The 16821-nt window shown below is 31.8% G+C and overlaps 2 protein-coding genes across 6 annotated transcripts in view; one reads left to right on the forward strand and one right to left on the reverse strand.

Annotated features, from left to right (window-relative positions):
• The window catches only part of LOC105154478 (hypothetical protein), a 211892-nt gene that overhangs the window by 137942 nt on the left and 57129 nt on the right, over positions 1-16821 (forward strand). The gene's annotated exons all lie outside the window — the stretch shown is intronic.
• LOC105154476 (adenylate cyclase type 5) overlaps positions 1-16821 on the reverse strand; it is a 141196-nt gene that overhangs the window by 82474 nt on the left and 41901 nt on the right. For 2 of the 3 annotated variants that reach the window (XM_087407702.1, XM_087407701.1), the window contains exons 3-4: positions 8684-8947; positions 5529-5687 (exon numbers count right to left, since the gene is read on the reverse strand). In XM_087407702.1, the coding sequence (XP_087263828.1) occupies positions 5529-5687; positions 8684-8947 (423 nt within the window). Of the gene's footprint in view, positions 1-5528; positions 5688-7082; positions 7436-8683; positions 8948-16821 lie in introns of those variants that run through there. The other variant, XM_087407703.1, reaches the window with a different exon arrangement.

Raw genomic sequence — 16821 nt, forward strand, 5'->3', positions numbered from 1 at the left:
CTTTTAACATATTGATAAGGGTATTTATTTCATCACATGTGACATATATGACACCATAACAGCAGTTTTAGAATGACTCTCTTTGGATTTACTTATTCGATCGGCAAAATGTCGACGAATCTACTACTGTCGAAACGAAAAGCATCGCCGACAGGAATATCGGCAAAGCGAAACGCGATCAAATCAACGCGTGTCGCGTAAAAAACACCCATTGGGGAACTACTCCCGTCGACTCATCGAGCTCGCGCTTCCCGATTTACGTGACCAGACGATGCAAGTCGCTCCCATGGGAATCGCACGAGGAACATCGTAATTCGCGCCATTTTCCGGTTATCCTGTCACGTTTCCCGTGACAATCGCGAGCCAATTTTCAAATTCACGAGTTGTCGCCCTCGAATTCCCACGTGTAATGCGTGGACTCTCGTAAACTCGTTTTCTAAACGGAAAACCGCTTTAGGGACTATCTTTTTTCAATCTCTGCATTAATCATGGTACAAATCACGCGTCCTCCTCAAAAAAATTTACATTTAATTTTATATTTAATTATTTATATATATAAGCATTTTGTTTCAATAATTATTATAATTTATTTTTCTATTTATTATTATTTTATTATTTTATTGCACTTCACGTTTTTATTATCCGTTCGATATCGTTAACGATCTACCAAAAGAAGAGCAATAGTTTTATTCCATAGGAAGACAGATCGATTTTATATATGCAGGAAGGAGGACACAACTGTCGATATGCCATTGGTTATTGATTGGAAGGGTAATAGATTTTACTTTAGGATTTACTTGAACTACTCCTCACGATGGAACGGATACAGGCAAGCCATGACGGTTAATGGATAGCAGTTCTGATCCGAGACCAAACTTCAACGATCTAGTTATCTGATTCTTAATCGTCGTCAGTGAGTTTATCTCTAAGAAATTCACAAGATCTAAATTTTGGATTAATGTTATTAAGGTTAACAGACGAGTCCTGTATTTCACTGGATTCAATGTATATTACACGATTCTCAACAGATAAACTTGAAGATTTGCAAAGAAACTTATTCTTCGAAAAAATTAACAGCTTTTAATACAGTTCGCGAAGATAAGTTACAAATTTATGAGCACAGCGATGCGAAACGATGAGGCGAAATGTAAATTGCATTTGATGCATTTTGAGTGATGCATCAAACTTTTGAGAGTAGTCGCCGAAAGAACTCTTTGACAAATAAAGTGTCGTTTTTCTTTCCTAGAAAACCGATCGAGTCCTGAAGATGTTTTTCAACATTACGTGTGATGTAGAAAACTTCTTCACTTTTTTTATAGACTAGTTGCGTAAAACAATTAGATTAAACACGTTCCAGTTTTCTTTTTTTGCCAAGAAAAAATCTAAAATTCTAAAAGTCTTTTATCCAACAATTTTTACTAATTTACACATTAAAATATATAATATGTATAGAGAAGACTCCAAATGTAATATATCACTTCCATAATCATTTAATTTATGGCTTTATGAATTACTAGTAATAACATTAGAGAGATAACATTTTTGATATATAAATATTCTCAAGTTAATTCTCTCAAAGTCGCAAAATGGCCCAGTTTTGCAATTACCGTACGTCAGTCTAAAGTAAATACGACTTGGAATGTTCCTCGAGTGTCCGCACCAGTGTGGTGTTCGCACATGTTTAATATTCTAAAACACCTCCGCGATATTTCCATACATCAAAGTCCTTGTTAGAGCATTTGCTGCATTTGACAGGCGAGACATTTCGATATATTTCTGTTCGAACCCTACGGGGTGGCAAAGAGCCGCTAACGCATTAACCACGTCGTTCGTGCCATCGGGATATCGAGTTTCGCAGCCTCCGCGGGCACCGCGAACAGTTGTATCTTCGCCAGTCGCGTTCTATTTTCCATTGGACAAAACCGATGATTTAACCGCGAAATACACCGATTGTGTCCGAGACACATATGCGGCCTATGAAGAGAGAGACAATTTATCGTTGGCATTGGATTTGCGTGTTACTGTTCGCTGAAAAGAGAGAGGAGACGTGGTCCGCAGTTTCGAGCTCGAAACTGTCGCGAACTTGTTTGTCTCAAACTGTTTTATGGCATGATATAGAGACTGGATACCGACAGTTGAAACTTGTTGCGCGAAATTTTATTCTCCCGGTTAACAGCTTCTCTTTTTCCTTCTCTTCCTTCATCTCTTTCTCTTTTACCACATTATATGTATGTACATATACATATTATATATAGGGTAAAACCACTAGAACTAAATGTGGATCATCAATTAAGTCTTAAACACAATGTGAGGCAACAGCGATAAGAATAGCAATAGAAATGTTACAGAAATAAGTGATATATAATTGTTGCCTCCCGTTACACAATGCCGCGAAAGAAATAAAAAATGCCAACCAATCTGATTTCGTATATAGACTGTAGTATATTCTTCCATCCTCTTTAAGGTTATAGCGCATATAAACAGAATGAAAAATCTGGACGCTGATTGATAGGTAGATCATAAGGCGATAGACACAGAATTCCAACTGCTTGCTTCGTATTGTGTTTAGGGCTTTATAATTTTAATTTTTTTTATTATATATATTACGATAATGCGCAAATAATTTTTATTAATATTTATATAATTTTATCCTTACGGAATGTAGTAATGTCACCAAAAAGGATAAAACACTTGGTGAATTGATCCGCAATTAATACATAGGGTCTAATTGTGGATAATTGTTATTATTTTATTTAATTCAAATTAAATCATACAAAACGCTAATGAAATAAAATCATCCATAATGTAATCTTTATGATCAGTCGTGACTATTAAATATTTTACTAATTGCTTGCTATTGTTCTGGATAAAAATATAAATTTTTTTTAAAGAGTGCTCTACAACTAATGGTTTTACCCTGTGTGTATATATATATATATAAAACAATAAATAATGCCGATATGAGCCAACACAGAATGTCCGAGTGTAATTTAACGTTTCGACCATCGGTTCGAATCCTTATCAATACAATTGATCACGCGATACAAATTATTCGGAAAAACGCATGAAAGAAAATGCTCTAACACATGGGTTAATCAAACTATTAGATGTCCATTTGTCATAAAATTATCCATTTTATATATATATATATATATATATATATATATATATATTAGACTGATAAGAAAAAAAATTTTTTTTTAATCGGCCTCTCAGCTCAAAAGCTTCCATGCTAAAAAAAACACTCCCGAAATTTTTATTAAAAAATATTAAGATTTAGAGATCGCTGGTGAGTGATTTTTAAATAAAAGTTTCGATTTTTTTTAATACATATTTGATTTCATACAAAAATAGCTTAATCCGGAGTTCAACATCTTAACATTCAGATCGTAGTAGCGCTTCGTATTTAAAGTATTTAACATAAACGATCTTATTTCCAATCTTATTATTAATAATTTGTTAAGCGGAAGTTAAATGTTAATCAGAGTCAATGATGTAAAAATTACGGCTTAGTAGTCTAATAGTTATTAAAAAGAAAGAAAAATGTGATATTAATACGCAATTAATACGCAATTAATTTTGTAATTTTGTAAAAAAAAATCAAAAACTTATATCAAAATCTAAGGAATCAAAGCGAACCACTCCAGCTCGATCAAACGCACAAATTTGTACTGAAGAAGTGACTCGTGATCACGAAACGTTCATTTATATACAATAATAAATATCTTAATTAGTTAACTAATACATCTTAATTTTGCTCGATTATTGACCTGGTTTTTTATGCTTTTATTTTTAAGATCTTAAACAACATTTGGAGTAAGTAAGAAATAAATTGTAGAAAATGAGAATGAAAGACAAACGTGACAAGTCGGGAATATTGTAATAAAATTCCGCAGAGCAAGAAGTGTGCAAAAAAAGTATGTTTTATAAATAATTGAAAATTATACAATATCTTACTTATGAAATAAAATAACATAAGAGAATCATTCAAGCAAATGTTAAAAGAATATATATTATTTAAGAGGATGCTGAAGTGACCAAATTATCGTCATTACAATCGTATAAAAAATCTCCGAATTGACTGAATTGAAAAAATTCTCTTACAGGATTAAAGTAGACGCAAAATTAAGAGATGCAGTGGGATTTATATATACTATAAATTAAAAAAGAGTTAAGTAGTTTTTAAGAAATAGTTTTTAACTTTTTTTTATTTCAGTATAAAATCCTGTGCATCACTTTTTAATTTTACGTCTATACTACTTTAATTCTCTAAAAGGATTTTCAATTTCAGTTAATTCTGGAGATTTTTATATACTGTGTCAATAATTTGGTTACTTTAGTATCTTCTTAATATTATTTAGATTGTGTAAAATTTAGATTATTTAAAATTATTTGTATAAGTTGTATTTTCAAATATTTGAGAAAGCTAATATCATAGAGTCACACATTTATTTATTCTCTCTTTCTCTCTCTCTCTCTCTCTCTTTCTCTCTCTCTCTCTCTCTCTCTCTCTCTCTCTCTCTCTCTCTCTCTTTCTTTCCGGGTTGCCTGAATTTGCCAGGTCTGACGCGTATTACTACTCCTACGCAGCGGACGCACGTCAATCGCGCTGACGCGTTTCCCTCGCGCGTGCCTCCGCATGATGAACTTAGATTAATTTCCGATAGTATCATTGATTTGCATAACAAGAGTTTGATGATGAATGTCACTATAGTCAGCTTAAGATATCGCTTTAAGATCTTATCGGCGTGTTCCTTTTATCAGCAACGGAGAGCACGTTTTCAAGATGAGTTTCATCTCATCATTAGCAAGAAAACTGAAAATTAAATTAAAAAACTGCTAAAACAAAAAATGTATTTAATGAAATTCGTTGAACAAAGATATTAATTTCATATATTTTTAATATGAATCGCGCGCGCGAAAGAATAGTTTATTTATTTTTATAAGTCATAAAGATTATTGGAGAGAGATACGAGAAAAAACTTGCAAAGATGATTATTAAAAACATATATGTCAATCTTTATTATCAACACGTTATTAATTTTGATACTTTTAATAAAAATACACAAAAAATTATATAAATTATAATTAAAAAATCGAGCTATATTTATAATAGACCAATGTACCAAGGTAACAAGATATCAGCAAATTTAACCATTTTATTTAACAATTCCAATTAGTTAATTAAAAAAATGTAGATACTTATTATAATTCTTTAATAAGAATCACATTGGCGTAGTTTTAATTTAATTAATTCTTAATTACAATGCGCTATTAAACGTCAGATTTGACTTCAAACAGAACCATCCGCAAAAGGTATGCATAAGATTCAGCCACGTGTGCACTTCAAAAAGTAGAAATCTACATCGTATATCTACTAGTGGATTCAGCCAATATTTGCTGCTAGGTGCACTATCTGCGATCGATGCAATTACGTATCCGACACTCTCAAGCGTGATATTCGACTAATTACGGAATAAAAGGGAAAGAAAAAGATGAATTCAGCAGAAAATGGTTGCCACTCCTACCTGCAGGTTCTTGAAATGATGAGAACCGCAAAGCGAGCTCAGGAATCTGCTCAGAGCGCATTTCCGCGTGTGTTGAGTGATCCCTACGTTCGTTGCAGCTTCCGTCACAGACTCTCTTCCGGTTATCGGTGCTACACCGATCTCCGATCCTCTAGCCATCTGCGAACAGACCGATGAGATTCTTTGAAGAATATCGTATAGAATATTGCGTCATAAAATGTATTCATTTTCGAGACGCAGATTACAATAAAAATTATCTTTAATTTTATATAATAAATTAGAAACATATATTTACAATAACGTGTATATAAATTTATACCGCAATATTATTTAGGCACTAAAGGTTTAGCTTAGACTTAAGACTTTAGTTATAGTTGTATATTCACATTTGAGATTATGACAATTTTAATATTTTTTAAAATCATCTTGCTTGTATTGTAATGTTTGTCAATGACTTTTTATAAAATTAATTTATTTTGAAAATTAATAGTATAATGTTTATTTAACTCTTTCATGATAAGAACTTCGCGTTTTTTAGTTGTGTTACTTTTGAAGTAAGGGAGTGATATCGTGATTCTGTCAATTTCAAATTCTTGAATAAAATATTATTCTTCTAAACAAGACACAAATAATTCTTAAACTATTAATCATTAAAAGTAAGGTTTTTTTTATTAGGAATTAAACTCTAAAAATAGAAAAATATTTGTATGTCATTTTACAAGTACAAAATATGCGTCGGTGAATGTTAATCACGGGCTTTTATTTGCAAATATATCGAAAATGAGTATATTTAAAGCTAATAAAAAATGATGACGCAAATATTATCACGTTACGTTTCGTTTTTTCGTTCATGTTTCGGTTAATTTCAGGATACCCGGTAGTATCGTTACGTCACGATTCGTCGCGCAAACCGTACAGTACATGGTGCATAAATGTGATTTAACGAAAGGCACACACTACAGTCGACGGACGTGTTTGCTGGTGTTTGTCCGTAATACGATAATCGCTGCCTACCCCAGTGCGATTGTTTGTACATACGTCGGCCGCGAGCAGTTTCCGTAGCAATAATTCCTGTTCCGAGAGAGATCATGAAACATGCGAAATACACATGAAACGTGTAACCGTGAGCAGAAAATTATTACGATTTGTTTATTCGTCCTGTTTTCTATGATATCGCGATTTTTTTCTGTCAGACTCCATAATGTACTTACGAGGATTGCACCGTTCATTTTCGTCACGGTTCGTCGTGCAAAATCATAATTTTGATAAAGACAACTCGGTCAGTTCGTGAATTACGGCATGATGAATAACAAAAATTTCGTCCGCAAATTCAATATAGCAACGCGAATGTAGAAAAAGATTTGTTCGCGTTGAAATCATCAAAAATTATTGCATTTAAAACGAGATAAACATTTAATATTCGAGTGCTGAAGAGGAAGGAAAAAAAATGCTAACATAAGCGCAAAAAGCTACGCGGACAGATCTAATGTGACTAAAAAGTCAAATGAGTTTCATATCGACAGAGAGTCAGACTTTATTGATAAAGTTCAATACCGGAATACACGAAGTCGCGCCTCCACCTTGAAAATTGAGCGGCTGCATCAAAGAGAAAGAGATCTGACAAAGTGGTTTCGTCTTTCCGCACAGTTTCCCGTTTCTTCGTTTTACTCAGTGATTCGTACATCTTCTGCTCGGAGAGACTCGGTCGCGGTAATGGAGAAACGTGATGCGCGTGTGCATCACATGGACGTATCACTCATATACGGTCACGTATACGGGCAGTTGTTAATAGAATGTACTCTTTCTCGCAGATGTTTCGACATTTTACCCGGTCATCCGATAACGACGCAACGTTCTCCAATGTCGAAAGTTATATTATCCATGGATAATAATAACTAGTCGGAGAATTTACTGAAATATCGAAATTGTAACATATAACTCTACTTTTTCAATTTAAGTTCATCACTTATAGTTAATTAAATTATTAATCTTACGCAAATTGCGAATATCATCTCTTTTTCTTCAATTCAATTAATTTTATTGAAATTAATCATTTTGTATGAGCTTCGAGAAAATATTCTATCTTAAAACAGAAAATTTATATTACATTTTTTTAAATGTAATATAAATCTGCGTATAGCAAATAAAATTTAATGAATGTCGAGAAAGTAGATGTGAATACATATTTGTATAAACCCTGTAAGAGTAATACATTTTTACGACATTCACTTTAAAATTAAATTTGGGATAAATTCGAGGTTAATGGAAGATTAATGATTTAAGATCTGTGCAAATTAGTTACATTACTGAAGATGGAAATGTATGTAATATCGAACAATGAAATAAAAAACCGCTGAAAAAGTTATACATCGATGTACATTGATATAGAATAATAATAGATTCTTTACTTGCAAAACATTTTTGAGCAAAATCAATAAAAAAAATGATTTTTTTTATGACAAAATGATGATGTTTCTAGAAAGTTAATCATAAATAATTATCTATATTTATATCTATTAGCATATTAATATCTATTAGCTATCGTTGCTTGCTAATTATAAATATTCATTTGACATTATTCAATAATTAAAAAAAATTAATTAACGCTATGAAATTTGCTATTTAATGAATAACGTAAAGTGCATAAAATTATAAAATTAATCATTTATTTCTCACAAAATTCAAGTAGTTTTCTAAAAAGTGTACACTACAAAATTCCAGTAGTTTTTTAAAAAGTGTACACTGCAATTCTTATCAATTTAATAATATAATTTATAATTTTATTTCAATCTATGTCTATGTTAATTATTATTTAGCGATTAAATCGTCAAAATTATAGCATTAAATAGTATAAAGTAATTTTTGTCTTCTGACATTTCTGACGTTTAAAAATGTTCTTCATTTCTAACATTTTATGTAGCTATTAGGTGTTGGAATTAATTCATAGCGTTTTTAATGAAAGAATGTTATTTATTTCACATGAGCATTAAAAAATACATTAATGAAAGTACTTCCCATCACTTGTAAAACGCTACGAATTAATTCCAACACCTAATATATTATTTTACATTAAACTTGAAGAATAAAATTTATTCGGTGGCCATAATCGGACATTTATTCCATGGTAATACATTTTATAAAACACTAAGACTCACCGTGATAATGGAGGGACGCGGCGCGCCGGTGAAGTGCTCGATGACCTCCCAATTGGATTTCTTGATAGGCGGGGTGTGCGGCGTTCTCGGTGTATTAGGGGTGTGTGGTTGAGAGGATGGTGTAGAGGCTTTGGAACCCGACGTATTAAATAGCAACTCAACGCGAGGTTTACCGCCATCGTGACTACTGCTCACATGTTGCCTGAGGCTTGCCCATCTCCTGGTGGACCTGGGGGCTCCGCTTATTCTGTGCCCAATTTCGCCCTGGCGGAAAAGATGACAGTCATTCAGTTGACAAAATTATGCTCTCCATGATTAATTAATCACGAAATTTCTCTAAAAACTATATTTGTAATTTTATATATCTTCTTTTATTTAAAAATAACGAACAAAGAATTCTAAACTTATTTTACTTATAATCAAAACATGATTTTTATAATACTTCATTTTCTTGAAGAAACAATTATCTATTAACTTACGAATTATTTTTATACAGCAGCTATAATATAGACGTTTTAAAAAAAAAAAATAGATGAAAACATAGTGCATAATTAATTTGTTGTAATGACTGTAGCCTATATAAATAATTTGCATATGAATTTATATCTAAATAACACTTATTATTGACATTTTTTTAAATACATGAAATATTTTTATGTACCTTATTTAAAATATGATCAACTATATTTATCACACTTTACTTAATATCTAATAATAAGCTTGAAAAATTTAATGAAAAACTGATAGAAAAATAATTATTCCGATGCCATTTAATTTAGATATAATTTCTCTGTTTTGCCTGGAAAGATATTTTAAGACATTTTTAACTTCGGATCAGGAGTGTTGTATCACAGAGACGCTATTATTTATGTCGCCTTAGGCGTCGAAAGTATCTACTTGGTTCTGTTCAAAGGTAAAACATCCCAAGCAATGTCAAAAGAAAGTCGACACCCGTTACGTAAATTTTCGTAATTTTGCAGGGAAATTGCAGTACGAAGAGAACGTGTAAGCCACGTTTTTGCACTACAATACATGAAAACTACCTCAAAATCTTCTAACTTGAGCACGTCGCTTGTCTCGTCTTCATGTATCCGCGAGATTACAAAAATATATCTTTAAAACATATACTTAGAACATAAATTCCACCTTATACCTAAGATCTTTCTGCATCCAGGATTACAAAATATCTTCAACATACAAGCTACTCAGGACGTAATAAATATAATAATATACGTACTGCGTAAGCATTAAAGAAAGTTGCAACGAGATACGACTTCCCTTGAAGCAAAATTTGCGAAAAAAAGAAGTCGAGTAAACTTGAAGTTTCTCGAGAAACTCATGTTCTTAAAACGGAAATACGACAGAACCGGACGGTGGTACATATTCTAAACCGGAAGGCTCAGAAGTGACATTGTCGGCAAGTGACTTGTTACGTGATAGCGTAAACCACACGTCAGCTGTCAGAAATTTCGTTCTAGTTATCGTTCAATATACACGCATTTGCTCCGTCGTGTCGTCGTGTCGTCGTGTCGTCGTAGTCCGCCGTGAAAACGCGACGCGAGTCGTCGATGCGGAAAACGGCAGGCGATAAAACTCGCAAAGCGGAGCTTGCTTTTTTCAGGATCGATGAACGTGACAACCCCGAAATGGATCGGGAATGGGAATTGAAACTGGAACTGCGACCGTAGTAAATAAGCCGCATTGCTCTCGTTTCGCGTGCTTACCGTGTCTTTCTCTCGCGGAACGAAGCACTTCACCCCGTTTTCAATGTGGCCTCTCGATGCCACATTTTGCGCAGCCATCCATATATCTGTGCATGCAGCCGGGAACAAGAGCACGCGAGAGAGTCCTCGTATGTCGTGTGCAGACACTATTGTGCGCAGTCTTGCGTAAATACGCATGATTGTCGCCTTATTACGGCGCATAAACGACCGAGAGTAGATTCGCGTTAAATTATTCGTAGCACATTTAATGACACTAGTACGACAGGGAGGTGACTCTGCAGGTACTTCTAATTTAGTTAATATTCTATGTGCTAAACATTAAATTAGAATTTGATCGCTCCATTAAATTTTGTGGGCGTACAAAAGTAAAAACTCGAGTATTAATCTTAGGGTTGACAAAGATAATGTTTTTTTTTTTTATAAATCATTGTTTCTTCTTAAATGTGTTTTTTATGCTTTAAATAGTATTATAAAAAAAACGTGTTTAAAACATATTAAAAACATCAATTAAATATGTTTTAAACTGTTTTAAACATGTTTTTTTCAACCCTGATTTTACAAGGGAACACAACCAAGTGAATCTCTTCGGTTTAAATGAGCTTTTAGTACGAGTATGTTGTTCTATGGACAAAAATAGGAGATACGTATTTTTTGTACGTGCTAAGTCGCACGTTAAGGGAGTGAAATCCTCCCTTGAAAAAAAATTGATTTTTTTTTCAGAGCAGATTATCGCTGAAACTGTAAGAAATAGACAAAAATTTTCAGAATGAAAATTGAATGGCTTTAAGAGTATTATAGAACTACAAAAAATATTTTTTTAAATTATTTATTAATAATAAAATTATTTATGTATAAAGAATTATTTATGTACAAAATTTTTTTTATTGTAGTTCTAAAGTACTCTTAATGCCATTCAATTTTCATTTTGCAAATTTTTTTCTCTTACAGTTTCGACGATATTCAATCTGAAAGAAAAAAACCGATTTTTTTCAAGAAAGGATTTCACCCCCTTAACGTGCGACTCAGCATGTATAAAAAAAAAATATGTGTCCCCTATTTTTGTTCATAGAACAACTTATTAAAAGCTAATTTAAATCGGAGGGATTCACTTGGTTGTGTTAGTGAAACTTTTTATCATACATGATGTTGTGGGTTTTTAATATTTGAAACAGTTTAAGGTCTGCAATGTAAATTATGTCTCTATTTGTATTTAATATTTAATATGATCATGTTTCGCATTATAATACAACTTTTATTAATCTGGAGAGAATTTAATATTTCTTAAGTTTAGTTAATAGAAATTTGAAATCCAAGAAATGAAAAAAATTATATATATTTAATAAGAATAAAAAATATTCATTGCTAGAAAAAATTCTTTCTTTTCTCTTTTTTCATCACAAATTAATGTCACATTTTTTATCAATCAATTATTTTTATTGCTTTATAAATCACATTCTGCAGAGCAATTCTAAAATATTGAAACAGAAAGAAGGGGAAAAAATGAAAGGAAAGAATGAAATAGAGGCTCAGGCTTTTCTTTTCATGGAAAAACAAACTAATATGATGTTGACGTCCTTTGCGAATCCTCTCATGTTGAGGGATTCGTGAGGGAATTTCGTTGAAGACATCCCCATGTATGCTTTCTTCGGGCCAGGGTCGGATTAAGAACCAGTCGCGAGTATAATGCTCCTTTTCTTATCTATTCATGTAGGTATTACGCATGTTCGAACATTCTGTAAAGATTTCTTCGAAATTTTCAATGTCTAGCGAGAACTGTATGTCGCATGTACGTTATACACAAGTTAATCAAAAGGAACGACTTTATAAATAGGAATGTTTCTTCATTGGAAATTTTATTATTTATATAAAATTAAGTCTGAGCGGGATTTAATTATCCCTAACGTTAAATTTCGAAGATTTATACAAAATTAATTCAGAATATTGTATTAGTTTAAATTAAGATAATTAAAAGTGTTACTTTATCGTAAAAAGATATGAAATAGTACAATAAAAATAAAAAACAAAAATGGGAATGAAAGAATTGAAGCAATTCTTGACACGAAAGTCATTTCGCTATTTTTGGAAAGGCGTTACTTTGAAGTAACTAAATCCGTCCCTCTTTGAGAGTGAAATGTGAGATCTGACTCTCTTCATGTCTACACCTACGTGTCGCGACAATCCTAGTGCGCGTATTCTCCATTCTTATTTTCACACAGTATACGTCCCCTGAACGCGTTCGCAAACGGTCATGACTTCTCTCGATTTCACGCTCTTTCTCGTACATCGTCCGTGTATCGTCTTGGTGTTCACCAAGCAGTTTTCAGCTCGGCGAACATTTCAACGATGGAAACTTTCATTGTGTCGCTGCAGACTCATGCACTTTTCGCGATAACGAGGCGCAGGTCGATGTAATGCATTTCTTAACACTTCGGTATCGCGATATACGATATCTAGTTTATTATATGATAAATAACGATTCTATACCATTTGTACCATTCCAAATTTCTAATTTAAAAAGTCTATGAACATCATAATTTTTTGTAACATTAATAATGGTTACATGAATAAATTAAATAAATAAAGCGATAGAGGACTAAGGACGGTTAAGTGTAGATTTTAGTGCCTAATAATATTTTTATATATGCAAGTTCTTAAAATTATAAATTAAAGCTGAAATAATAATACACATATAATACATTCACAATTAAATTAATCGTTGATTTAATAATGATGCCTCTAGCATCTTAAAAAATTGCAAAGAACATATTGAGAAAATTTTTCTGTACAAGGTTCTTCTCTTATTTAATTTCTGTAGCATCTTTAATTTTAGGTCCTATACTTTTCTTGACGTGATCAAAGTTCCTAACACAATCAATACTAGAAAAATGCCTATCACAGTCAAAGCTGGATCTTCATTACTTTAAATAATTCAATCTTGAATTACTAATATACACTATATATATACTTATATACCATAGTGTAGTCTTTTAGAACTGCGCACCGAATTGTTTTTCCGGACTAACACAATTAAAACTTTAGTAATCACGAATTAAATTGACAAGCAATTTAATAATTTGATGCTACCATCAAGCATCATATTATAAAGATGTTAATATGTTGAAAAATTTATTGCGAAAAATATCACTTCAGCCGAGACTTGAATCCAGATCTCTTATATTCCATATGATCGTCCTAAGTCATTCCACCGAGGCTTTAATAATATTCTTCGCAATAATTAATAAGGAATCAATATAATAAGGAAACAAGGTCTTTCTTTCAGGCGACGTAATTTTGAATTATTTAAAGCAATGAAGATCCAGCTTTGATCGTAATAGGCATTTTTCTAGTATTGATTGTGTTTCTCACATATGCGGTCTAAAATAAAGATTCGTAACAAAGTTATTAAACGTTCCTAAGTTATAAACATTCGTATTACTTATTAGAGATAATCCGACTTTTTCTTTCGTCCGTCTTTCTTCAAATGAATAAAAGAAGTATTTCTATAAGATACACGATTGGCGTTTTATAATCTTTCCCGCCATATAAGCTCATCGATATTTCATACAGTGTACTCTTTGATATCGCGTGTTGTGAAAATCGTTTTATTATGACTGACGGTATTCCCAGGGCGTAGAGACTCCGATATCGTTCTACTTTTTCGTGAGACGAGCGAATGTCGGAGAGTACACTGACACGAACCACTAGTGTCGCTGATCTTCGTGTAATGTTCTGCGCATTTTATTAGTTTAGTTCTTGGTCACAAATGCGGACGTTATCGCTGAGACAAATGCCCGCATATGTGAGAAACACAATCAATATTAGAAAAATGCCTATTATGATCAAAACTGGATCTTCATCATTCTTCTTTAAATAATTCAAAATTACGTCGCCTGAAAGAAAGATGTTTCTTTATTGTACCGATTATTACGAAGAATATTATTAAAGCCTCGGTGGTCTAATGACTTAGGACGCTCGTACGGAATATAAGAGATCCGGGCCGAGGTGATATTTTTCGCAATAAATTTATTAACAATTTTAACATATTAACATTTTTATAATATCATGCTTGATGGTAGCATCAAATTATTAAATTGCTTGTCAATTTAATTCGTGATATTGATCTAAGTATATTGATTTACAAGGGGACTATGTCGAAAAATAAAAAAAAATTTTGCCACAAATTATATGCTTTTTTGGCAGGCTGAGAACTTTTCGAACTACCTTCATACAGACAGCTTTAGGATCCCTTTAAGTCATAAGCCGAAAGAGGTTAATGACAATAATTTCTGTCTAAACTGTTTTTGCACAGTCTTTACGCGGAGAGAATTTTCTTTTAAAATTTACCCTGAAAATATGATAATTGTGGTACAATACAATATTTTAAAGATTTTTACCATGCACTTCAGTAAAATTGATCGAACTTATTTTATATTTTATTGTAGTTTTATTGACGAATGAGAGAGATTTACATTAAAATTCTTCGAAATGTTACAATGTTGTCCCATGACTATCATATTTTCGGAGTAAATTCTAAGAAAAAATTCTCTTTGTGTAGGTTTTAACTGTTAGACTTCAGTGAATTGAACAAAACCTAATTCTTACGAAAAGCATAAATTCCGTGACCGATATATCACTTGCAACTTATGGCTTACAGCCTCTTAAAGTAAGGTTGTGGATTAGACTAATCTTAAGGAGGATATAAAACTCATATTCGACTAAGCTTTTGCATCATTATACATTCTAAATTTTTTGGAGCGAATTTTTATTTCAAAAGAGTGAAAATATAGCCCCATTTTTTAAAAAGAGTGAAAATTGTCAATCTTTTTCAAGAAGTAAAATATTTTCATTTCTTTCCAAAAATTGCTGTATTTTCACTTTTTTGGAATAAGATTTTACTCCAAGAAATTTATAGAACGTACAATATTTGATGAATCTTTCACTTAAACGTTCACATACAACGTGCATTTGGTAATTAAATCTTCTTTTCGGGTTTACCGTAAATGTGAAGGTACAGTGCGAAATTATACGTTTAGTTTTAATGGAATTACTGAAATGAAATCTCAGAAATATAGTTACGAGGAAGGAGATTAATTAACATTTCTTACATTAATCCTTTTAATCATGATTTCTATATGAACAATGAAGTATGACGTGATGGAAGACTGAAATAAAAAAATATAATATATTTTCTTTTCTAAAAATTACTCGTATAATTACTTTCGTAATTGTATCGAGCAGATATTTTTTCTATTCACATTTGCACTCTGTTGATTAAACGAAAAGATAGTGTAATTACTTACACAAACAACTGATTATTCTAGATTATACTTTATTCCGAATTTTCCCATCATTGAACTTTAATCATGAGTACATCGAAGAGCATTAATTCTGTATTGAATTCTTTATTGAATAAAAAGATTGCATTTGACATATCATTATCGCATAATATTAATTATATAACAAATTATCCATATTATATAAAAGATATTTTATACACACTATATAATGAAAATCGAATAAAAAATGAAATTCGGTAGAGAAATTTAGCGACCAAATCAAAAGCGCAAAAATTTCTAAATTTCAATTCGTATTCACATTTTTTGTTTAATATCTTCGTTTTGAATGATACATCTGCAAAATATCTTCACATTTTGCAATGCTTTTCTAGAAATAATTTAACCAATTCTTGTTAGATTCGCTTTCCTTGCAAAGAGAGTCGATGGTTCATAATCGATTTATTATTTATTACGTGCGACTTGTTCGCATCATTCACGTGAAAAATTGTGAGTGAAAATTGTCAGCGAGTACTGCTTTTAAATTATTCAACAACAACTTTTCTGTGAATACTTCGTTCGTGCTGATTAGTTAGGAAAACTCGCACGAGGATCCAAGAAATGTGACAGACCCTGCAAGCGCGCTTGCTATATTTCATTGCATGTTACCGGAGCCGTGTGCTTCGTGTTTCTTGACGTGTCTAATTCGAAGCGTTTCTTTTCCTCTATTCTAATTCTCTAATGACGTACATGCGCTTTTTCACGCCGCTCACCTCATTTGTAACGGTCAAGTATTGAACTAAATAAAAGAGATATTTTCCACAGCAAATAACACTTTATTTATTTTTTGTTAAATTAATAATATAAAGTCGAATATTTCTATTTAAAAAAAGTTACATCATAATTACTTTAATAATTTGGGAACCATATTCTAAAATGTCAGTAAAAAGAGGTTAAGAAGTTATAAGAATTTATGAAACTTAAAAATAAACTTTTTTTTTAAATATGATTAGAGTTTTGTTATTACAGAGACCTCGTATGATAATTATATATTATAATTATGCAAATTATTTTCTTATATTTGCTATTTCTAAGTTTCAAATTTTAGTCCATGAGTAGCTTCGTTTGCATTGCTACTACG

The sequence above is a fragment of the Acromyrmex echinatior genome, chromosome 7, assembly GCF_024713525.1.
Source record: "Acromyrmex echinatior isolate Ae372 chromosome 7, ASM2471352v2, whole genome shotgun sequence".
Lineage (NCBI taxonomy): Eukaryota > Metazoa > Arthropoda > Insecta > Hymenoptera > Formicidae > Acromyrmex > Acromyrmex echinatior.